This window comes from Patella vulgata, chromosome 7 (genome assembly GCF_932274485.2).
Source record: "Patella vulgata chromosome 7, xgPatVulg1.2, whole genome shotgun sequence".
Classification (NCBI taxonomy): Eukaryota; Metazoa; Mollusca; class Gastropoda; family Patellidae; genus Patella; species Patella vulgata.
In genome coordinates this window covers 14,332,559-14,357,648 of record NC_065885.2, presented here as the reverse complement: position 1 = coordinate 14,357,648, position 25,090 = coordinate 14,332,559, and the positions used below count along the sequence as shown (strand labels likewise).

The 25,090-nt window shown below is 33.1% G+C and overlaps 1 protein-coding gene and 1 long non-coding RNA gene across 6 annotated transcripts in view; one reads left to right on the top strand and one right to left on the bottom strand.

Moving 5' to 3' along the window:
* The window catches only part of LOC126828583 (zinc finger protein rotund), a 191,782-nt gene that overhangs the window by 118,501 nt on the left and 48,191 nt on the right, over positions 1–25,090 (bottom strand). For 4 of the 5 annotated variants that reach the window (XM_050558436.2, XM_050558437.2, XM_050558438.2 and 1 more), the window contains exon 2: positions 12,456–12,534. In XM_050558436.2, coding sequence (XP_050414393.1) covers positions 12,456–12,534 — 79 coding nt within the window. Of the gene's footprint in view, positions 1–12,455; positions 12,535–13,051; positions 13,220–25,090 lie in introns of those variants that run through there. The other variant, XM_050558439.2, reaches the window with a different exon arrangement.
* LOC126828587 (uncharacterized) overlaps positions 1–25,090 on the top strand; it is a 110,940-nt gene that overhangs the window by 57,923 nt on the left and 27,927 nt on the right. The window lies entirely within an intron of this gene.

Sequence of the window (25,090 nt, the reverse complement as noted above, 5' to 3'; positions counted from 1 at the left end):
AAAACTGTATTTTTAGCCTTCAAAACAGATATTTTATTCAAATGAATCAGATTTGTAATGTTTTTAAAATTATGATATTTGATTCCAATCAACAAATAGAATGAACTCATTCGATCATACAGATACCTCAAAATGGTTTCTAACTTGTACGGTTGCAGAGAAATAGGCGATTTTCTACAAGTCATTTTTCAAGGTTTTTGGTCTATAAAGGTGGCAATTATTATAGGATTTACATAAAATTTTCAACATGTGATGATGCTATTTCTGATTTCATAAACCAATTTAACATTTTCATTATCACCGGAAGTAATGTAATTTTGACAGGATCACTGACATGTAGCAAATGAATTGATTGCTGGATTTGGTTGTTTCTGCGTCCATTTTATTTCATGTGTGCAATGCTTATGTGGAAACCTGTTTAACGGTTTCATTGGTACCGGAAGTGACATAAGTTCAAGGGTAACGTGGCACCGGTGAAACCCGTCATTACTGCTTCGCAGTTCTAGTTCCAAATCAATGTTGCAATATCTATACCTATAGTTTCAAGCTATCAACAGCATGGCTTGGTCAGACAATACCTTAAAAGGCTGTTAAGTCTTCAAGGACTAATACTGTCTTCAAATGTCAAAATGTCATCTAATATGCAGAGATGATCTCAAACACCCAGCTAGGAAAGGAATACCAGATGTTGTGTACTAAACAGGGTATATTTACTCATTTTAGAAGACTTGATACCACTTCTCATCTATTTGGGAAAGAAACAGTCTGAGAGTTCACTATCGATTGGATTCGAACTTTTGACCTATCACACAAAACTACAGCAGTCCACTGACTGAACTTTTTCCACATACATGAAAAGGATTGTTCAATAGCCAAGGTGTTCCGTTGGCCTGACACAGATATGCTCACTATGGGGAACAGGCAGACGACTTGCTGAATTTATTTGGCAATGTCCCTTTAAAACTGTATATTTTAAATTAGCCTGTCTTCACGTCCAGGAGTACTTGCAAAAAAGTAGGACGTTTTAAAAAACTTGGATCAAAAACTCTGACATTTGTGCAGCGCACGCAAAAACAGCCATGTCAAAGAAAATTATTATATATAATCCTATTTTCATCTATCTAAGGAATTTAATATCATCCACAAATGCAATTTAAATACATGAAAAATCTTTTTTTGAAAGATAAAACACTGAAAATAACACACATATTATGCTCCTGTGACTAAAAATGAGGAAAGTATATTATCAGAAATTAATATGATCATTCATAAAAAGATGTTGTTCAATGTAATTAAAGATAGGTTGCCGGGCAACGAAACATATGCACACAGCAGCAAAATGGTCCAAGCGGTCAATAAGGGTTGTTGCATATTTAATCTTTTGTAGGTAATTGGGGGCATTTACAAGACAATTCCATACAGATCAGATTATAATTTTCATCCTTTGAGGGTTCACAAGGTGCTACAAACTGAAACAAGGGCCTTAACTCTGGAAGTAATATACAAAAATTGTTGAAATTCGACAATATTTTTTGATTTACTAATTTAAATAATGCATATAAATTTCATACAGATCATACGATTACTTGTCGTTCGAGCGTTCACATTGTTCAACAAAGTAAAACAAAGCTCATTACTTGAGAAGTAATTATTGGATATTGCTGAAATTCAATAGGCTTCTTTGTTTCGCTAATTTAAATGATGTATATAAATTTCATACAGATCAGATGATATCTTCCGTCATTCGAGCATTCTCAAGGTTCAATAACAATTGATGGAAATTGCTGAAATTCAATAGGATTCTTTATTTCAGTAATGTAAAAGATGCACATAAATTTCATACAGATTGGATAATAATTTTTGTCATTAGAGTGTTCACAAGGTGCAATAAAGTGAAATAAAGGCCATAACTCAAGAAGAAATTAATGGAAATTAAATAGACTTCTTTATTTCACTTATGTAAACAACAAAAATATTAATTTCAAAGAAATTGTGGACGACGGACCGACAGACGGGGGCGACGACAATATAGACCACATTTCTATGTGGGTGTATAAATACTGTCTTGTAAATATTTTCCTCATGATCATTAAGTACTGATAAATCTTTGGAGACGCTACTTTAATATCAAATACCATTTAAAACCCCGTTAATTATGTTTCATAAGTAGTCTATACTGACCACATTCACTCACTTTTAATACTGCTCACATTCATTCCCATCTAACCTCTTGTTTACAGTCAATACTGTTTATTCATTTCTTTCTGACCTCTAGTCTACAGTTAATATTGTCCAGTCATTCCCTTCTAATACTGCCAACATTAATTACACATTAACCACTTGTCAAACAGGTAATACTGATCTAATATCTGTCTTTTTCATGGGCATCATGGTGAAATGAAATGGGAGTTTAACTTGCTACTTTTTTTGCACTAACCAGGCTTTCAGCCTACTCTTTATTGAATTCCAACTGGCAAGCATTCTTTTATATCTATGCTAATTAACGTGTGTGCATGACATCCGTTTTCCATACCATCTGAACAACTAGACACTATTCCTTGGGGATTAACATATGATATATCTTTTTTTCCAATAATTCACTAGTTTATAGGTGTCTTCGGGAGTGAGTGGAAATCAAAGAACTTTCAGAAAACTCACAAAAGGTATTACTTCTGGTCACATACAAGCCTGAGTTTGAATGCATGCCTCCTGACCCAGTGACTTCTGATCTCTGATCAAAAGCACCCACGCTTGACCCACCCCACCCCTCAATGATTAACACGATGATCATGTACTTATTTCAAATAGTAAAGCACCTACGCTATTTCAACCCCACCCCAAAATGATTAATATAATGACCATAGTACATGCGTATTAAAATATAACCAGCACGTCTAAAATATTTTGTGGGGTTTTTTTTATCATTCTTTAGCTCCATTCCTTGATAAACACACTTCACATTTTTGTAAATGTTAACCAAAAATATTCAATCTAGAGAAGATTTTTATTTCTGTTGTTGTCAGGTTAGTCAAGGCATTATCTATAAGAATAATTAGTTTTGAATCTCGTTAACTTCCAGCACTGTACACAAATTGCCATTGTTTTAGTTAAGATTTAATTGATATGTTTAATGTGTAGTATTCTAGATAAGAATACATAAGAAAAATTACTTTTTTTATCCAACTTGATGCAAGTTGAAAATGCAGTTGCACTTTGCAAAAAAAAAAACTGAAGGTATTATCTGCCATCTTAGATTTACGGTTTCTTAAAAGATAGAAGATTCAAAGAGCAGTGTTGATATTTTAAGCTACAATACTTAATTACTCTGTTGATCCAAATTTAAAACAAAACAAAGCTGTTCTCAATTATCGATTGTAAATGAAATGAAATGGGATTTAACACCTTACTTTTGTTTCTGGGCTAATGAAGATGAATATACCCGATGCAGTGTGTCATAAAGCTTAATTTTGCTCCGGTGATACAGAACTGCACCGGTCTATCTGTGCTGTGGTAACCGATGACTATATAAAGGAAACAGACGCACAATTTCACTTAAGACTGATGAGTTCAAACTGAACGAAACTAGTTGCTTCATGAAAGAAATCTGGGATGACTACCCGCTACCTATAGATCCCAGCTAGTTTTATTTAAACAGCATCATTTTCATCTATTCTTCATCTAACTGTCAAGGGTTCTTTTATGTGTTCTACAATGTGTTAGATAAGTATTGACTATTTTTGTCTGGACAGCGGCACTACCGCCTACTTTTATTTTGAATTCTAACCGCCAAAGGTGTTTTAATGGAACTCCAATGTGTTAGATGTTAATTAAACAGTATTTCTGGACATCAAAAGAATCAAAAAAGAATTGCTGAGACTTCCATGTTGTGCCTAGTAGGCCTATAGGTTATCTATAAATGTAATTCTAAGGCCCACGGATCATTAAATATATTCGGTTTCTGTTATCAGAGCTAGATTTTTCTCTTTGACTACTTTAATTCATTTATCAAAAATCACAATAAAAACACATAAGGAACACACACACTGACTATGAAATTAAAGAGAAAATGCAAAGAAAAATCTATTAATGTTGACATCACAAAACATTTGTTAGAGAAAAAGAAAGAAAAAATGTAATATAATATATACACAGTGTATACCACATAAATGCACCAAGTCAGACAGGCAAAAAGCAAAAAAGTGTCTGTCTTCAGTGGGTTTTGTTATTACATGTACATCAGTAACTAAGAAATGTAAATCAGTGTCATATGGGCATGTAAGGTCCGATAGTTATTGGTTATATATATTTATTGTCCAACTGTTAGTAGACAAATTACTAGGTCCCAAAATTATTAGTCATATTTGTCCATAATGGACATTTTGATGCAATAAACATCTTATCTTATTTATGACCCAGTTGTTAATATGTATATTTAAAGTACAATAGCTGTTAATAATCATAATAATAATGCTCAACCAGTGTTAAACATATACCGTGAGTCAGATATGCTACAAATCGACTCTAGCATGTTCCACACAACCCAATATTACCTGGTGTCACCAAGAGGGACCCCCCCCCCCCCCTCCACACACACACATATTAATATTGTTTTTAGGGGGCCTGGACAGGATCTTGTTTCTCATGCAAAATCATGGGTCACCACGCCCCTGATGCCAGTCCCACCTAACCAATTTGAGTACTTATAAATAAACATTTAGTGGTGGAAAATTTGATAATTTCCTAAAAATGAAAATGACGAAAAATAGACTTAAAGGTTTCAATTGTTCGCATTAGAAACAATTTCACAAATTTTACTACAGCGATGACACATAAAACAACTTACTATATTATAATTAGGTTTCTACGTAGGCTTTATCTGTAGATAACTCAATCAATCTCAACACCAACGCAACCAGGTTTTTCACATTGCAAAAAAAACACTTTTCTTTGAAATTATGTTCTAACATGGCGGTTTAGTATGAATGGATATAGTACCGTAATGGTGGATTAGAACAGGGATTAGATGTAGATTATATAAGATAGTCTTCATCTCTCCGTGCTCTATCATTCAAAATGGGTAGAAGCATAATGTACAGAGACTATCATAAAAATCTCTTGGCCTAAGAATATAACTTTGACAATAATTGGATTTATCATCAACTTTTTGTTCCGAATCACCTAATAGGAAAGACACACTGTATATAATTTTATACAGCCATGTAAGAAAATTACTTGAATAGACCACTTGCCAATGCCCCAGCACCCTCTCCAACCCTGAAATCTACTGAAAGTTAATATGTGTGACTTTACTATGCTCTGAGTCCAGAATAAAGTACAGAAATTCAACTTCCTTCATCATTAGCCCAGCGGGTACAGAAAAGTAGGACGTTAAACCTCATTTCACTGAAAGCGAAGTTAATAACAGATGGACATAAACATTGATATGTGTTATAACATTTAAACAAACTCCTGATATGTAGATCTTATAGCATTTCAATAAAGGTTACATGTTTAGACAATCGCCGATCAATATACATGTATGTATAGACATTTCAGTTTCCTGCATCTATAGTAATATTTAAAGATTAAATATTGAACTATAAATGGGACTGTTTCCTTAACATGACATCTTATTTTTTGACCTAGAAATAAAAACAATGGCTATGAGGGAGGGAGTACTTAGTAAAAAATCTATAAAGATAAATTATATAATCATGTCTTTTTTCACATCCATATCAAAATATTTTTTTTGTACAGAAATCCATAAAAATAACAGATTACCTTGATATTGAAATTTGACTATTGATAATAAAACATTAAAAATTGATTCCACCATTTTTTTTTTAAACAACAAAATACATTTATGCAATAATAGTGTTTTCTCCCACACAAAACTAAGGGCTGTATACACTACTATGATTTTAGCTGAAGTTGAACTGTACTTGAAAAACATATCGGAATATTAAGTTCCGAAGCAGACTGAAATTGAAGATTTTAATTCTAAAAGATATCAATGTTTACAAACAATCACGAATTACAAAATTCAAACTCACAAAAGTACAACCCGTGCTTCAGTAAGAAATGACAAATTGAAATGGGTTTTAACATTTTTCTGTTCTGCTCCAACTGGGCTAATGAAGTCAACCATTCAGTAGTGTGCTATGATGGAAATTTGGACAAACATCATGGTTTCTACTAATATCCACTGAATTCCATCTGTGATGGGTGCTGTATGTAAATGCCAACAAGTACACTGGTGGATATCTGAGTTTTGTTCCATCTGAACGACTAGACATCTTCCTTGCCAGGCCATCTATCCTACACCAACAACAATGGGAGACCAGGTAGGAAAATCCTGAGGAACGTCCTCAGCCAACACTTGGTTAGTGAGCCAGTCCCATACCCGAGCAGACCAAGCTACTGCAGCGGGTATGGCTGAGGGGGAGGGGCTTTAACCTAACAGGTCTAGAGGATGTGAAATTGATCTTTCATTTATTATTATAAAATTTGTATGTAATTAAAAAGATCTGGTTGACTGAAGGAACCAACAATGGTCCTGTGGAGTCGCATAGAGTTGTGTGTGTTTATTTAAATTTTCAACAGTATCATTATGGGTAATCAATTCTGAAGACATCTACTATCAAATCATGATTTTATGTAAGAATGTGACACTGCAATAAACATCCACTGTGGGGCTGCTGAACTTGCCCTTGTTTTATCGTTTGAATTAAAAACAAAAAAATAACTGAATCTGAACGCCACAAACGAAAATTAAACATGGGCTAAGTAAAATATCAACTCAATACAACATATTAAAATGCTACTTTCACTATAAATGTTATCCGATTTCCTCTGTTCGATTCTCGGTTATATATTTGCCAATTCACTATCTTTATAGACTTCACACAGTTAAGCTTGGTCCTCCCAACCCTTATTCAAGTAAAATCTTTAGATTGAAATTCATGACTGCAAAGATGTCAGGTTTAGGAGTTCGCCAAAAGGCTCATAAGAGAAAATATGCCAAAAGAGAGAGAGGAAGAGCAATGGGGTTTAATGTCCACTCGATACAAACAAGGGTCATTTTGGGACTAACATATGGTTTAATTTTATTTCAATAATTTGATTCCGCGTAGGGGTCTTTAGTAGTGGGAGGAAACTGGAGGACCTGGAGAAAACCCATGAGGTTGGACAGACAACCCTACTCCTTGTCACATACAACCAGGGATTCGAAACCACGCCAGTTGACTCAATGACAGGCTTTATGATACAGCACGCGCGTGCTAACCATTCGGCCATCCAACCACCCCCACCCCATATGCCAAAAGGAGATAATAATAAGTATGTTTCCACTAAAAACAGAAGAATCAAAATTAGCTTTAATATGACTTCAGTTCCATTGAAATATAGTGTTCCTGATAAACAAGACACTTAATAGACCAATGATCGGGGTAATCAAGACTGAATAGTTTTCAGGTTGGAGAAATTCCACTGACAATTCTTACTGCTGGTAGCAAGTCAGTAGCATCACCAGTGAAAACACTCAATCCCTGCAAGGAGCTAACTTTCACCCTTGGTGGAAAAGCTACTAGTGCAAGAGATTTATCGTTGAACCAACTCAACATAGGTTATTACACGAATAATAAGCTGGTTGTCCTCCACTGATATCATTTAATCTAGAATTATTAATGTCTCAATGATAAAAAATATAGTTCAGTCCCAACCCATTCTTGGAAGAAAATCAGGTCTTTCTAGTCATCTGACACTTACATTTTTTTTTGTAAATTGTCTAGAATGTTTCTTTCACAGGAAACTTGCCTCTATATCTCTCTTTCTCTTCATCTTTTTAGATATATTGACAACAAAAAATTTGGCTATTTTTTTATACAAGTAAAGGAAAACATAAAGACTATTTCAATTTCCCATCACAGGCCAAAAGAATCAAGTTTTTGTTAAGCAAAAATATTAAATGAATATACATGTAAAAGCCATGTTATTAAATGACAGTTTAAAACTTTAAAAGTTCCTACATCCTAAATGAAAGAAATTGCAAATAAATTACATGCTGAGTTGAAGTGACTAAAATGTAAAATGATAAACAGCCTTTAAAATCATTAATTTTAAATCTTTTGTCTAATGTCTTTAATCCAATATCCTTTGTATTAACATCACAATATAACAGATCATTTGCTAATGGGATGAGAGTTATCTTTCTTTTAAGTGACACTTGATGCATTTTTTATAATATGTAAAAATAATTTTAGAATTTGATAGAATTTGACACTTCAAACTAATCAAAGTATCTGCAACATGCTCTATTTTGTCTGATGTTTATCAAGTAATGTCTTTCCTTGGAGAACAGAGCTATCTATTAGCGTTTCCCTTGATGTGTTCATCATTCCCTTTAGGTAAGTCAAAAATGACACCTACTGTCTGTGCTGTATGGGTTATAACATACTGTCTGTGCTGTATGGTTTGTATTCAACTGTCTGTGCTGTATGGGTTGTAACTTACTGTCTGCGCTGTATGGTTTGTAACCTACTGTCTGTGCTGTATGGTTTGTAACCTACTGTCTGTGCTGTATGGTATGTAACCTACTGTCTGTGCTGTATGGGTTGTAACCTACTGTCTGTGCTGTATGGTTTGTAACCTACTGTCTGTGCTGTATGGGTTGTAACCTACTGTCTGCGCTGTATGGTTTGTAACCTACTGTCTGTGCTGTATGGTTTGTAACCTACTGTCTGTGCTGTATGGGTTGTAACCTACTGTCTGTGCTGTATGGGTTGTAACCTACTGTCTGTGCTGTATGATTTGCTATGTATTTAGTCCTATAGCATCTCTGTATTGTCTATTGAAAATCAAATTGTAAAACAAGAACTTATTACTTCATGAAATTAATGCAACCCACCTTACCTTTCTTGTAATTTAAACATATAAGTAAGGCACTTTTTAGTCACTGTTGATTATTGTATCTATAGGTATCTACTATGTCCAAAAGAAAGTATACGCACTAAAAATATGACTAAGTTTTATTTAGATTAAAAGATTAAAAACATTTGATAAAACATTACTGAGTTTGTCTCTTGCGTCAAAACTCAACATTTCTAAGCAAAATCAAAAAGCGAAACAAATTGACATTGTACTCAAATGCCGCATATGATGGAAAACGACTTTGGTTGATGCAGCACGAAATGCACAGTGTATACTTTCTTTTGGACATTAGTATATATTGTATTTTATTTATGAAAAATTGTCATTAAGATGGGACAAAAAAACAAGGTCCCACATGTCAGGGTTGTGCCCAGGTCTGGGGGGGCCAATAATAGTGGGGGGAAGGGGAAGGGGGAAGCAAGAAAAATGTGATGTGAATGATTTTTGGTGCATATCTGGACCTGGATGGAATAAGAATTTGAGGGCACAGCATTATGCATAAAACATAGTGTTTTGGGGGCACACATGTTATTTCAAAGAGGGGGCGGGGCAGACACCATTGGCACTGCTCCTGACAACATGCATGTGTATGTAACATTTGAAGCACATAGTAGATTCCCTGTCAACAAAAATTCTATATAGGCTAGCACCTCTGCCAGGGCAAACTTTCCTTCATAGAACTCTAACACAACAATCTCCTGATCTCCCCACTGCCCCTTTTTCTTGAAATCATCCTTCATTCTAAACTAGTTAAATACTTTATTGCATAAAGCTTTAACCACAAGCTCAAGGGTCACATGACAAATAAACAAATCATCTGAATTACCTCCCTTTTGTCCCCATTTCAGTAACCCAAGAACTCTTATCATTGTCATTGTATTTTTTGAAATCATGCTTCATTCATAACTTGATTAAATTTAAACACATTATATATCAGATTTAAATTACACACTTATGTAATAGTAATATTATCTTTTATATCATTATTTTCAGAATTTTTTTAAAATATGAACACAAAATCTTTATTAATCATCTTAACCATAATTGAAAGTAATCTTGATATTCTTTATTTGATAATACTAATTGGTTTTGGTGAATACAAGAGCACATTTTGTTATATCTTCCATAAAAAGGGTATTTTATAAGTTATATAGATAATAACATCAAAGAGAACTGGTTAAATGGCAAGTTAAAGCAAGCTTGTCACTCGAATAAAAAAAAAGTCTTTAACAGTGGAAGGAAACCAGAGGACCTGGAGAAACCCCATAAGGTTGGACAGTCAACCCTACTACAAGCACTTGACTCAATGACAGACCTTGGGATCCAATGCGTGCACCTTTACCATTCGACCCCCCCCCCCCTTTCTTGAAATAAATATGTCATCCGTAGTTGTTTTCAGTCAAAGTGCTTTCCTTTCTCTCTTTGAGACCAACATATTGTTATTTGCAATGTGTTAAATGTGATACACAGTTCAATTTAGAAATTCTCAAGTCTAATTTAGACATTTAGTTCCCAGTATCAGTTTTATCAGGAATTGAATTAATCGAACGCTATGTATTCTAACGAATTTAATTTGCCTACTCTATCGAAATAGTATAAACGGCAGCCTTTTTTAAACATAATTTCAATATCTGATGTAGTCCAAATTTGATGTTGTTTTTTATATTATGTTGTTGCATATTCTATATTTATCATTCTCCCCTTTGAATATTTATTTCTTCAATTATTATTTGAATAAAACAAAAGGCCCAAGGATCTTGACACCCATGATTTAATACAATATGTGCTTTATGTGCATTTGTACTCTATTCTAAAATGCTAGAAACACTGGGTACGTAAGTTCATCATCAAATAAAACAAGCCCCCCAACCCCCACCTATACTGTACATGTGAAGTTACAAATATTAAAAATATAAATTTATTTACCTTATATAAATGAAAAGCAGACAGAATTGATGACATAAAGCCTTTGCGCTAATGTGTAAATTATACATAAAATGTAATAGGTAATAAAAATTACAACAGCTATGTTTAGAAATAGATACATGTATATTTATTGTTCAGTTTATTTTCTTACATAATTATTAATTATAAAATTTTACAATACGAAGTCCGATCTTAATAATAGTTATCCATTTAAGGCTGTTATAAGGTCCTGTTTTGGGGTTGCTGTTTATTGGGGTTTTTTTTTTCATTCTTTTGAGCATGCAGCGCAGCAGAGCATTGTACAATGTATCGTTTATGCGCACAGTCTTGGTGTTTTGTTTCATCCGAGTGACAATAATAGAAGAAATAATATGTTATGTTAACTTATTCGTATGCCAGCTTCCCAAATTAATAAAAAGTGGTATCATGTGTTTAAGATATGATTGTGAATAATTAAACATATCAAATTCCTTTTTTTATGTCTGGGAATCATTACTACATGAAATTTGATATTCTTTTTATTTTGATCTATTATGAATATATTCATGTAGTCTTATATTTATCTTAATTTGATATATATATAATATATAAGATATACTGTTCACCTTTCAAATTTAGTTTGCTGATAATCAAAACATTTTATTAAAACAAAAAGGCAAAAAAAAAAAATCAATCGAAATAAACTATCATGTACAAAATGAAAAAATATGCTTTTTTCACATTCACCACTTTAAAACCTATTAAGCTTGCAATGCTCAGTGTCAAATTTCATATATCAGAGACGGCTAAGGACCTTAAACCAACTCTATTACAGAGTAAATTAATACACCTTTCATAGAGATTTGATAGTCTTATTTCTCTCAAAATTCAATAATTGCTTACATCATGAAAGGCACATAATTCCTAAAGACTCAAAAAGATGTGAAGCTCGTCCTCTAGGGATTTGAGTGTCAGTGATAAAAGATCTTTATTAGTTGAAATTAATAAATTCTTTTGACATCTTGTGACGAAAAGCGATTTTGAGAGTTAGCCCGCAGAAGATAGAATAAACAAATTTTTTTATACTTAGAATTTAAATAAATTTTATAATAATATTTTGAATACAGTACAAATATAATATCAAAATAAAATGTATATATTCAATCAATAAAAAGTCTATTGACTTAATAAAAGCCTTCTTCATAGCCACAGTATTTAAAAAAAAAAAAACAATAACATTAACTAAATACTCTAATGCCTTGCTACTTTGGTAGTCAATATTACATGTGTAGGACCAATTTGTCTTCCTGTCACCCGACCGAAATTAGAACTATCGCGGATATCAATGAAAAATAATTAACACATTAATAAACCATAAAACGGACAAATATGAATGAAACAAGTTGACAAATAAATCAATTGCGGCGATTTTTTTTGTGTAATAAAATAGTTACAGTGTGAGTGGAGAGAGAGTAAAGTGAATGAGCGTAAATGTTTCATTAAATCAATATGAAATATAACCAACACTGGCTAGGCTTTTACCACTCTTGGATTACTGCCAAGATAAAGACATATTTCTCAAGTCTTCAATGAATAAAAAAGTAATAATGGTCATCACTTACCTGTGCAGCTGACCACAGGCTAAAATCCTCCCGGGGATGGTGTCTTTCGGTCATATTTATTCCGGCATAACAGTCCGAGCTGGCAAAAGAATGATACATTTTTAGAATTAGAATGCAAAATACACACTTTCTCTTATATTACTATCACCAGCTGGTTGACTCTATTCCCCCTTTTCAGTTGTCATGTGTCGAAAAAATTAGTATTACCCAACCAAAGTCGTTATTCAAGAAGTCATGCCATGCCATTGGGGACTATTCCAATACAACTCAAGGTTTCTCAGTAGTAGAGTTTAGGCTAATTTGCATCATTTTACAAGAAGTGAAGACCTTCTCATTGGAGCTTTAGATTTCAACAGGGCTTATCTAACCGATGCCGCTGCTGCAATACTATTGAGCATACTCGTGCATTTAAGCTATATCCATCTAACTGTAATAAGAGATAGAGAGAGTGGTGAGAAAGAGAGACTTGGACTGAAAGAAAAATACAAGCTCCAGTAGAAAGATTTCTTCAGATAATATTAAGTTAAAGAATAGAATGACTGTGGTTGAGTAGGTTATAATAAAATGGTAAAATAAATGATTTGAGTACTACTTACTGTAGAACATGTCTCTGTGAAACCGGTAGCATATACATGGTGACATACAATGTATACTATACTAAGAAATTTATCACAAACATTGTAGATAAATTTACTTATATATAATATACATATTGATGGGTTTATATATCAAATTAACACAACACTATTCACACGTCTTGCTTTCACTTAAGGAAGCTTAGTAAATCACATGTATTACGCAGTCATATTAAACACTGAACTACAGCAAGTATCTCAAATCTCATACCACAATGCACATAGTACGTTACACACTGTGTATGATGTGCACTTGTTCATTTCTAACCGAGAGGTTTTTTAACAAAATGCTATAGTAATATAATGAATGACTACTACATAGCCACACACATCTAAATTAAACTTTATAACATTATGAATGTACTACTGTGTACATATTAGAGTCAATTATATTTTATTTCATTAAAAAGTGCTTTATAATATTAAAATGCTACTAAAGCCAAATCATTAGTTTATTGTGTATCAAGTTCCCTTATTCATGTGCATAGATTTTATTTAATAATTAATGCTTTCTATTAAACAAGCTTTATGTAGATTCCCATTTCTCATCTATTTTTATTTTAAATTGAATTATATTCTGAAGAAAATTATTTGTCCGATTATTTGACTTATTTTGGAGGTTGGGGCGCAATTATTTAATAAAGTATAATTTCATTTCTCATTTGCATGATGGGGGAAGGAGGGGGGGAGAGAAGGAAGTGAGTGAATTATAACCACTCAAAATAAGTTTGTTTATAACGGCAATGGAAAAAGTACATACAAATTGTATTTTATTTTTCACCATTTTCCTACAAATACAAATGTGCATGGGAAATGGTACCGGATGTTCTAAAAAGGTTAAGCATATTCAACCTCACTACTTATAGCTAACTTTAGTAATTTTTTAATTTGGACTTCAGAAGCTGCTATATGAAATTCCCAATTAAACAAGTGGTATTTGGTGTTCCAGAGGTTTAACCATACCCTGCCACATATACCCTGACTATTTATAGCTAAACTAAAATTTTTAAAAATTTGAAAAGTATCAATTTAATTTAATATTTCTTCTTGAAGTATGAATCTAAACAATCAATGGATAAGGTAATAGCTATAATTTTGGCAATATCTTTTCATTTTCATTATGAATTTTTAATCCCCAGAGTTTCACCGAAAATCCTAAATTCTAACTTTTTTTTCTTCCTGTACATGTATCTAAATGACTGTTTTAGACTATTTTTACTTGATGTGAAAGTTCACAGTTGCCGAAAAAAACATAGGACACAAATAATTTAGAAATTGATCAAATATTCATAGGTTTTCAAAAGGTTGTGAAATTACATTTAAGGTTGCGGAACAGGTAAAAAATCCATTTTAACTTTTATCATCCATTTAGGATAGTTCTTATATAAAAAATATATGAAAAAGATGCATAATATATTTGAAGAAAAAACATTTTTCTTTATTTACCATTTGTAAAATGACTGGGGGGATAATTTAATTACTAGCATAAGAATTGACAATCAGTGAGAACAGCTTGGGGTATACTCCAGAACACATGGAACAGCAAATTAATTATTTGGGTAGTTGGCATTGCCAAAATATTCATACATTTTTACGAATAATTCTATTTTTTACTTCATTACAGTACTCATTTGAAGTAATAGCAGAGCCGGAGATTCAATGGAAAATCCACAAGGATAGGCACAAGACCCTAATAAGTGTTTGGCATGCAATTAGGGGAGAGAACTCACAATTTCATTGTTTGGGAAGTTTGTATTGCCAAAATATTCCTACTTTTGTACAGCAATTCTATTTTTGTTATTTTATTACAGTGTGTATTAGCAGTAGAAGGAATCAGACTCCAGGAAAAATCCACAAGGATAGGCATAAGAAGCTGCCTATTGTCAGGTATACAATTAGGGGAGGGAACTCACAACTTGCATGGTATAGGATTAAGACTAATAATTATTTCCTCTGATTTTGTGACATAGAATTTTGGTAGACTGTTTGGTCTAGAACAATCTGGTTAAAACACAGATCCTATTTCGTTTCGTTTTTATAGTTCAAAATTTCGTTTTACTTGTCTTTACGACACTTGGATCTGGAAGAGTTGTAATTTAACTCGTGTTCTGAATGGTGTCAGGGATAAGCCAATGAAACGGTCTGTTACGGCGAGCTTTAGGCGTGTTTTTTTACAGAACTGTGGGTAATCCACTAGTAACATCAATGCTGATTGGTTAATCAAATATCTGACATAGTCATAAGTCGGTCTTTTGACCCCTGACGTGACCTATCGCTATAACTTGTCAGATCTTCATGTAGTGTAGGCCATTTAAAGTATAAAAAAACAAAACGAAATATAGATCTGTATTTTAATCAGATTGGGTCTAGAATCAAAAAGAGGATTTACATTTTTCGTCAGGTTTTGTAGAATATTCATGATTTTGATGAGAAAATGTCAGTAAGTAAAGATGCTTTGATTGGGGAAATCCCTGCTGAAAATGTTGTTAGAGCCTATAGATCTCTTTGACCCGGTGTAGACAAAAAATCAAGAAGACCAACCCCTTTGATGTTTTTTAAATAGAAGATTGTGACATGTTCAGCTTTATGTGGTTATTATAAGATCATTGAAATGTTGACAAAAATGTAATAGGCCAAGAGATGTCATGGATTTAACATTGAAGTCAATGGGGAGAGACTAACCAGTCTAAGACCTGATGACATACCTAATATCCACAGTGCAAATACATGATGTCACTTTAATAGTTGAAAAGAAGTGGCTGACAAGTGTGTAACTTATTGTGACACAGTTAGTTAAGCATGCACTGAGTGTTCGAAAAGTATCAATTAATGTCCAAACATATTATCTATATTTTTTTTTTTTTTTTTTTTTTTGTAATACTTGAAAAGACAGAAACTAATACTTTATAGGAAATCAACTGCAAGTATATTAAAGAACATACGACTAGTATTAGAGAGATATCTCAGTACGGATGTTAAAAGTGCAAAATTCAAACGACTGAGTGGATATCAAAGCTGTCCGATGAGGTTGTTTCTAATTAATTTAATATCGGTACAAACTTCACAAAAATTAAAATCACTCTTTCTCTAATCTAAATCTACTTTCTACTAAAAAAAAATCCTCATAAAAATCTGTCTTATTACTAATCATTGACGCCTTTTTATGTTTGAGATTCAGGAATTACGCACATTACGCACCAAAGTCGTAAATTAACTACAAAAAAACGGTGACTATGTAACCTACAATCTAAAAGCTAGATATTAAATAAGGCTCTTCATCAATAACGGCACACGATTGTAAGCCAGTCATTTCGCAACCTGTGCATTAAATAATAATAACATGAATGGATGAACCAAGTTACGGCATCAACCTGTATTTATTTTTAAATTCATTTGAAAAAGTGTAAAATAAAAATAAGTATAACAAATGTGGTGAGAGATTTTATTGTTATTTAACATGCATTGGTATTTCAAATAACTTAACTTTATACGGTTCAAAAATACCAAATCTTCAATAATACGGACACAATGAATAGGATTATGCAAGTAAATGTAACCTTTACACAGTTCAAAAATACCAAATCTTCACTAATATGGACACCATGAATGGGATAATGCAAATGAACAGGGTTTAATATTTCATCAACTCGATACTTTGGTCATTTTGGGACAGCCATATGGTATTTCTTAATTCTATGGATGGTTACATGTTCTATGTGAGAGAAGAGAATTTTATCGAGATGGCAGTGTTCCTGCTTACTCTTCTTAAATTTGCAACTGTCAATTTATACAGTTCAAAATACCAAATCATCACAAATATGAGCATGATGAAAGAGATTATGAAGTAAATGCATGGAATTTAATGTTTCGTCAACTCAATACTTCAGTTATTTTGAGACAACCAATTCTAGTCAAGAGTCCAGTGATTTAAGCGCTGAGGAAGGAAGTGCAGGAAGACCATGCGACTGATAGCAACCACATTATGAGCTTATTATTTTAAGCTAAATGAATTTCCAGCTGGCTTCGTAACCAGGAGGTCCTGGGGCCAGCATTTTCCAGTGTGGTTTCCGCTTTCCAGACAGCGGACATAGAAAGAAACTTTTAGTTGTTTGGATGGGACAAAAAAAACTGAGGTTCTGTATACATGGTTGTGTGCACGTTGGGGTAGAAAAGTAGGATGCTAAACCCATTCTATATCATTTATACCAACTCCTTAAAACTTATTACATATATATATATATATATATTGATATACATGAATAAAGGGAAGTAACAAGTTTACGCTGTAAAAGCTCATAAAAAGAACATTGGCAAGAGACACAAAGTTTAATGACCGCAGATGATAATTGTAAAACTTTACATACGGATGTGAATCGAGAGATAATGTGGTGTTAAAACACTGTTAAGATGATCACAAGGCAGAAAGACAAGGGATTAACATCTGACAAGAAGATAAACAAATTAACCCAAAATATCACTGAAATTATTTTTATTTAAAATCTAATTCAAACGGTTTTATTAATACCAATCAACAATAATAGAAGTAGTTAGTTTTAGCGTCATATTAAAGGCATACTTTAACATGCCAGATTTTTCCTGAAGTTAGGAAAGTCAAAATTATGTACTTTTCTAATTTAAATTCTGTTATTATTATGTAATTAAACACACCTGAGTATCATTAAACATTGATGAAGAATGGGTTGCATGTAGCTTGCATGAAATGATAACAGAGTCATGATAGTCAGTATTAGCGTCATATTAAAGGTACAACAAGCCAGTTTTTTTTGTGAAGTTTGGAAAATCGAAAATATGTACTATTCTAATATTCTAATTTAAATTCTGTTGTTATTATATAATTAAACACTTGAGTAAAATAAAACATTTATTAAGAATGGACTGGCTTGTATGAAACTGATAGCTTAATAATTATTACTTTACCTGTTTATGACACACAAAGATGGCAGTATTAAATCAATAGAAACCAATGTAAACTTTAAATGGCATATTCTTAACTCAGAATTCATCGATTTGAATACTCTTTTTAACCAAAATAGTAACAGTAATTTTTAAAGGCCATAGTTTTTAACTCTGTATATAACCTGCATTTTTGGACATTAAATGTTTTTTGAACAACCAACAAAATCCTGGCCTTACCTTTGGGGAAAATGGCATAAACTTAACTGAGAATTCATCGATTTGAATACTCTTTTTAACCAAAACAGTAACAATAATTTTTAATGGGCATAGTCTTTAACTTTATATTTAACCTGCATTTTGGGACGTTAAATGTTTTTTGAACAACCAACAAAAACCTGGCCTTTACCTTAGGGGAAGATGATAAGGTTTTTATGATCATAGAAAATCTTGTAGATTAGATTTTAATGTCTCAGCTAAGAACTATCATATCATTAAGTTTTGTTTTCAAATTGGCGGAAGTCATGAAAGTCTCCCTAACCTGATGTTTACTAGTCTGTCTGTACACACGACACATGGAATAGTATTCCATGGAATATATCTTTGAATGATCTTGTAATTAACAATAATCGAAACGACATGAGATGCGGTTTATAATAATAACTTCTTACTATTCTGTGGCAAGAGGGCTTTCCCCTACTTTTCATTGAATTCCATTTGACAAGGAATATTTTCCGAGCAGCCCAACGTGTACATGGGACCTACCCTCTGTTTTTCACCCCATCAAAACAACTATATACTGTTGCTTGCGCCCACTTGAAAATACCAAAGAACTTTCTCAGCAAACACTGGGATCGAACCCTGGACCTCTCAGTTAGGGAGCCAGTGCCTTTCGCACTAAGCCATAAATAGTATTCGAAGATCAGAGAGAAATGCTCAATTTGAATTTTTTGATAAATCATATGCAATGCACATCATTAAAAGTGGGCGTATAAAGACAAAAGAACAGATTATAAGACCTACATTTTGATCCAAATGTTTTTTTTACCTCCTTTGTCCAACCAACTTTCATATGTTGAAACCTGAAAATTAGCCAAATATAGCTGTTGTTAATTACGGTGCATTTTTTACACTTTCATCCATCACTGTATGCAGTTGATGAATTAACAGTGCCAATAACAAATTGCACAAGAATAGTGTATTGGTTCATCAGTCAAACCACACAGTCCGAAACTCCCACTTAAAACTCTGCTTCACCAGAAAATAGTACCACATAAAACAATGGAATGGAATGAGATGTATCATCTCGTCAACACAATACTTTGGTCATTTTGAGACTAACACATGGCAGATTTATAGTAAATAGTACCATATAAAAACACACGGTTTACAATAAATAGTACAAAACATTTACTTTTCATTGCACCATGTAAAATAATAGTAGGGTTATTGATATATAGTACTATATAAAATAAAAAATAAAAGTAAGTTTATTATATGAAATTATGAAATGGGGTCCAACGTCCTACTGTTCTGCTCCGGCTGGGCAAATGAAGGCAGGCATATGCCATACTGTGTGCTATGATGGAACTGCCAAGGGATCTTTTACGTGTATGCCAATGTGTACACGAGACCTCTGTGTTTCGTCCCATCCGAACAACTGTTCTTGCCAGGCCCTTCCCTCCGTACCACACCACTGACAAGCGAAAACCACACCAGAAAGCCCATGATGAATCTTCTCTGCCAACATCGGGAGTGGAGTCACGACCTTCAGACTGGCTCGTTAGTGTCTTACTCACTTAGCTATATTAACTTCAATATACCGGTACTATGTACCTTTTTTACTTTTTGAAGTTTAAGATCAGAAAAGCAGTTTTACATATAATAAACCCGATCTAAATTTTTTGTCCGAAATCAACTCATAATTACATCAATGAAAATGTAATATCAACATAATTTTTAATTATTTTCTTAGTATTCGACAAAATAATAATTCTTAATATCAAATATAATGATTTCTATCTCATAAAAAAGGTTCTAAATATCCTAAAATACATCTGAAAATTTCTTCCTTTTTTGCCCTCGTCACATCTTCTACTATTAAGGCTTTCAGCAGAATTACCCAAATCGACACAGAGTTGCAAATTACATCTTTCCTAATGCTAGAAAACCCAATTAAAAAGACATAAGACTTTTTCTAAGCTCTACAATTGCAGAAAATGATTTAAACTCCAAAGGGTACTTAGATGACATCATCAAACGGCATTCCTGCAGTAAGCCGTCAGCTGAAAGATCACGGCCCTTAAGAAATCAGTCTGAATATTCAATCATTGCATACGTTGGTTTTGACAGGGGTTTCTAGATTATCTTTATCGCAAATTTATTTGTTTCGCTAATGAGATTCCCACACGGGATAAGTCAAGAACTGACTATCAGCCCAAAACACATACTGTGAACCGATTACGGCGCTATGGGATTGCATAACATTAGCTGGCTCCAAATACTGCTTTTAGCCCTGTGAGATTTAGACGCTGATACTTAGTGTAAGTCAACCTGCACTTTGCCGAGAAATTTATCATTTATCTGCTCTAGTTAAGCTGAGTTTAACACCCCAAACATTAGGCATCTTATAACTGCAGTTCTATATATTCTTAATTCACAACTGTCGAGGCAAAAATAATGTAAACTATTTAAAACTAACTAAAAATATTTATAAGAAAAACATGAAACTATGATTTCAACTGTAACAGATTGTTTCCACATACAATAATTATTCCTCAAAATCTTTTTCTAACTTTAAAGAATAACAAACAATTATTATTTGACCAAATTATATTCTAAGACGATAATTACAGGCAGATCAAGTAATCAAATCTCATTGTTCTATGTTGTTTTTCTTCTTCCTGTGAAACAATTCAAAAATTCTTTATTTCCCCCTCAAAAAAATCCATTTTGCATGTAATTTATTAATCTTAATTCAAGTAAACAAAAATGTTATTTTTCTTCGACAATTATTGTCAGAGCAATGTCAAATTTATAAATTCTATTATTATTTATTGAAATTTTCTTTAACAATTTACACTTGACAATGCCAAAATAAGGGCATTTATTTTCCTTTCATATTGATAACAAACTTTTTCCAATTAATCATTGGCCACTTTAAGTGTTTTTCATGCATGTTAAGATGTTTTCGTTTGAGAGGTCATTGAATTCTTGTATTCTAACGCCTTCTTTGGATCTCTTTTTATTTGGTATCAGCAATTCATTATCTTTATTTTCCTGTTTGAAAAAGATTTTAAGACTATTGTGGAAGATACTCATAGATTTCAATTGAATACTAATTGTTCGCTGCTAGAAAATGTATCTCATTTTTTTTTCTCCCTTAACTAATTTCGTAAGCCAAGAAATTGTAAACTGGCTGAACATTCTAGCTTCCACACTATTTGTCGCAGTTAATGTAATTTTCCTTCCCAAAGCTAAATAAAATTAAATAAAATGGAATAAAATATTCAACCCGAAATACAATAATTATCTTTCCAATAAAATCAGAATATATAATTTGGAGGTCTATCGAGTTAATATTTCCAAGATTGTTTCACCATTATTTGTTTGGAAGAACCAAGAAAATCTCTGATTACCTGGTAGCTTAACATGTATGAAAATAGATTGGAAGTTTTAATTGACTTTCAATCTCTTGCATACTAAAATTGGATGAAAACCGAATCTCTAAAAGGAATATCAGTCCAAAAGTGGTTCATTTCCATTCAGTATTTATAAATATATAATGCATAGAGAGAGAGAAATGGGGTTTAACGTCCACTTGACACAAACTAGGTAATTTTTTTTTACTAACATATGGATCATTTTTTTATTTCAATAATTTGCTAGCGTGAATGGGTCTTTGACAGATGGAAAAAACTGGAGGACCCAGAGAAAACCCACAAGGTTAGACAGGTGACCCTATTCCTTGTCATATACAACCAGGGAATTGAAACCACGTCAGTTGACTCAGTGACAGACCTAATGATACAACGCGCATGCCCTAACCATTCAGCCACCACCCCCCAGTGAGTAAGACGTTTGATCGCTAACCAGAGGTCTTGTTTTCAAATCCTGCTTTGGCACAGAAAGTTCATCATGATTTTCTGACCTTGTTCCTCCTTGTCAATGGTGCAGGCCAGTGGGCCTGACAAGGGACAATGTATAGTTACTCGGATGGGATGGAAATCTGAGGTCCTGTGTACACATTTGTGTGCACTTAAGAGATCCCTAACAGTTGGAATTAGATATAGGAGTAGGCTGTAGCACCGCTGTCTGGGCCAAATTTCCCCCATAGCACATTGTATGGCATTAGCCTGCAATTAACCCAGTCAGAGCAAAACAGTATGACAAACCCCATTTCATTTCATAAATCTTTTATTATATCAAACTTTTAAATGTATCATTATATCCTGTGCCACATCAAGGCAAATACTCTGTCAAACATCTACAGATTATAACCTAGTGCTGCTATCATTCTACCCTTTCGGCATTTTATTGGCTTCATCAATATGAAGTTATCGCCCGTAACTGTATTACGGCATATCTCACACTTTGCATCGTAATAAATATTGACGAAATGGATTTCCCTTCATATAATCCCCTCCTCGAGCTAATACTAATCAAATTGAGATTATCAACACATGCAAGATAAGATAATCGCTCTGTGATCAAGCTGAATGAGTGCTCGATCGGAAAGTCAATATGTCACAACAATGTCAGAGCAGACTTGAATGGCATAAGACATGACATATAGCGGTTCATTAAATGCGATTTCATTAAAATGACCGTAATAAAAGAATCATACTCAGTAAGAGATTTACAAAACTAGATGTTAAAATATAAGGCAACTAGCATAATCTGTGGAAAGATTTTGCACTTTTATTTCATTGTTTAGTAACAACTTGCATGTTTGGTACCCTTAAGAATTTGATATTTCTTAAGGCACAGAATTAATTACCGGTAGATACATAATTTGTATCAACAAACAGTTTAATAAAAAATCCATATTGATTTGGCTCCTATAATCCTAAACTGGACCCTTCATTTATCTACCATGCGAATATTTATCTCTGTTTTTATTTTAAATTTCTTAATATAATAAGATAAAAATTCTAATCTTAAGTATTACTTAGCAACAACCAGTTAAAGATTTATTGACGTAATGCATGTGAATGCAGAAACTTCAGGTAAGTTTGCTTCGGGTACTTTCCATGATATGAAAACAAATTTTTCCTTGATTTACATCATTGGGGTGGCTTGTTCAATGCAGTATCACTAAAATCAGTCGTATTTCTAACCTAAATTTTGATTCATGTAAAATCTGTGTGAATGTTACATGTATATCCAAGAGTAGGATTTATGTTTTCAGCTTCTGACAATCAAATGTCACACATTTATCCAGGTAATTCGCAGAGAAAGTTCCAACCTTGTTTCCCCTTGTCAATTGTGCAGGTCAGAGGCAAAAAAAAGACCAGATCAACCCATGTACTGTTGACTATTGGACGGAAAGAGAGAGAGAGAGGTAGAGAGATGGGGTTTAACATCCACTTGACACAAACTAGGTCATTTCGGGACTAACATATGGTTTAATTTTATTTCAATAATTCTCTTGCGCGTAGGGGTTTTTAACAGTGGGAGGAAACCGGGGAATCGAAACCACGGCAGTTGACTCAATGACAGACCTTATGGTACAGTGGGCACGTGCTAACCATTCGGCCATCCAACCCCCATTGACAATTGGAATCCAATGATCAGTTGTGGAAACAAATTTTCCCTCATAGCACACTGTATGGCGTATGCCCGTCTTCATTAACCCGCTTCATTTCCAAACCCACATTCAACAATGAGTTTTCTTTAAAACATTTGTGGTGCAAGTAAATATTAATGTATGGTTTGTTATGAAACAATGCTTTGATTAAACTTTTGTTGTTGATGACAAATGGATCTGAACTCGGGGCTGGATATATTTAACAAATACAATAATCTATAGTAACAAACAAAGAAATAATTCTCTTTTACGCTGTGGTTAATTAATTGTTTGTTTCTCATGACCCGTGTTTGTGAAATATACATGTTAAATGAGGTAATTATTGAGATGGAATTTCAAATTTTTAAGTTTAACGCTGTTTCTATTTCAGCAATAACTAATGTTGGTTATTTGGGCATTGAAAACCCAACGGTAACCAGTGCCTGCGATTTATTCACATTTTATAAAATTTTTATAGATTAAAATATCTGTTGCACAATAGTCAGGCATCCGAAGACTTGATCATAATAATAGGTCTAAATTATTAGTGATATGCTTCTAAGTTAACCCTTCGTTAATTCATTCATTCCTGGCATTTCATTTCTTCATCTTTCCGGAACTACTTTGACAGGTTACAAAATGACCTGTTAAAAATCAAGTTGATGTTTTGTTCTGACATAAATACCCTATCTTAGTAAGTTAATTGTTCAATACTTTTATAATTTTGTCTATCTTCATAAAAAACTATTTACATTTATTAGTATCTTTGTGTCCTTTTGAGACTGTCTTTATAGAGTGTTGTGGTTAATAAAATACTGTAAAGCCAGTATCAACCAGTCGGTACCTCATGATCCAAGCTATCTCATGGCCATGGTTTTGGAACCATTGGTCACAGACTGCTAGTCAGGTAAATAAAAAATTTTAGCAAGAATTTAAAGACATATCTTTCTGTGAATTTTATTACAAATGACAAGTTCCTTATTAAGTATGTATGTCGTCTTTGGTGAAAGAAAATGCTGTAGCTACCATTGCTTGGTTTGAATGACAGATATGATATACCACTTTTTTTAACTTCCTGTTAAATGCATCAATTCATTGTTCATATTTGACGGCAAACAAATATAGTTTTACAAATTTTACAGGACGAATTTGTGACGTCACTAATTCTGACCAAATAATTATGGAAGTGCGTAATTATTATGGTTGAAAACAGACACGGGGCAGGCAGGTCATGAGAAACAAACAATTAAATAACTGCGGCCTTAGTAAAGGAATGTAGTTTAATGCCTCGTCAGCAT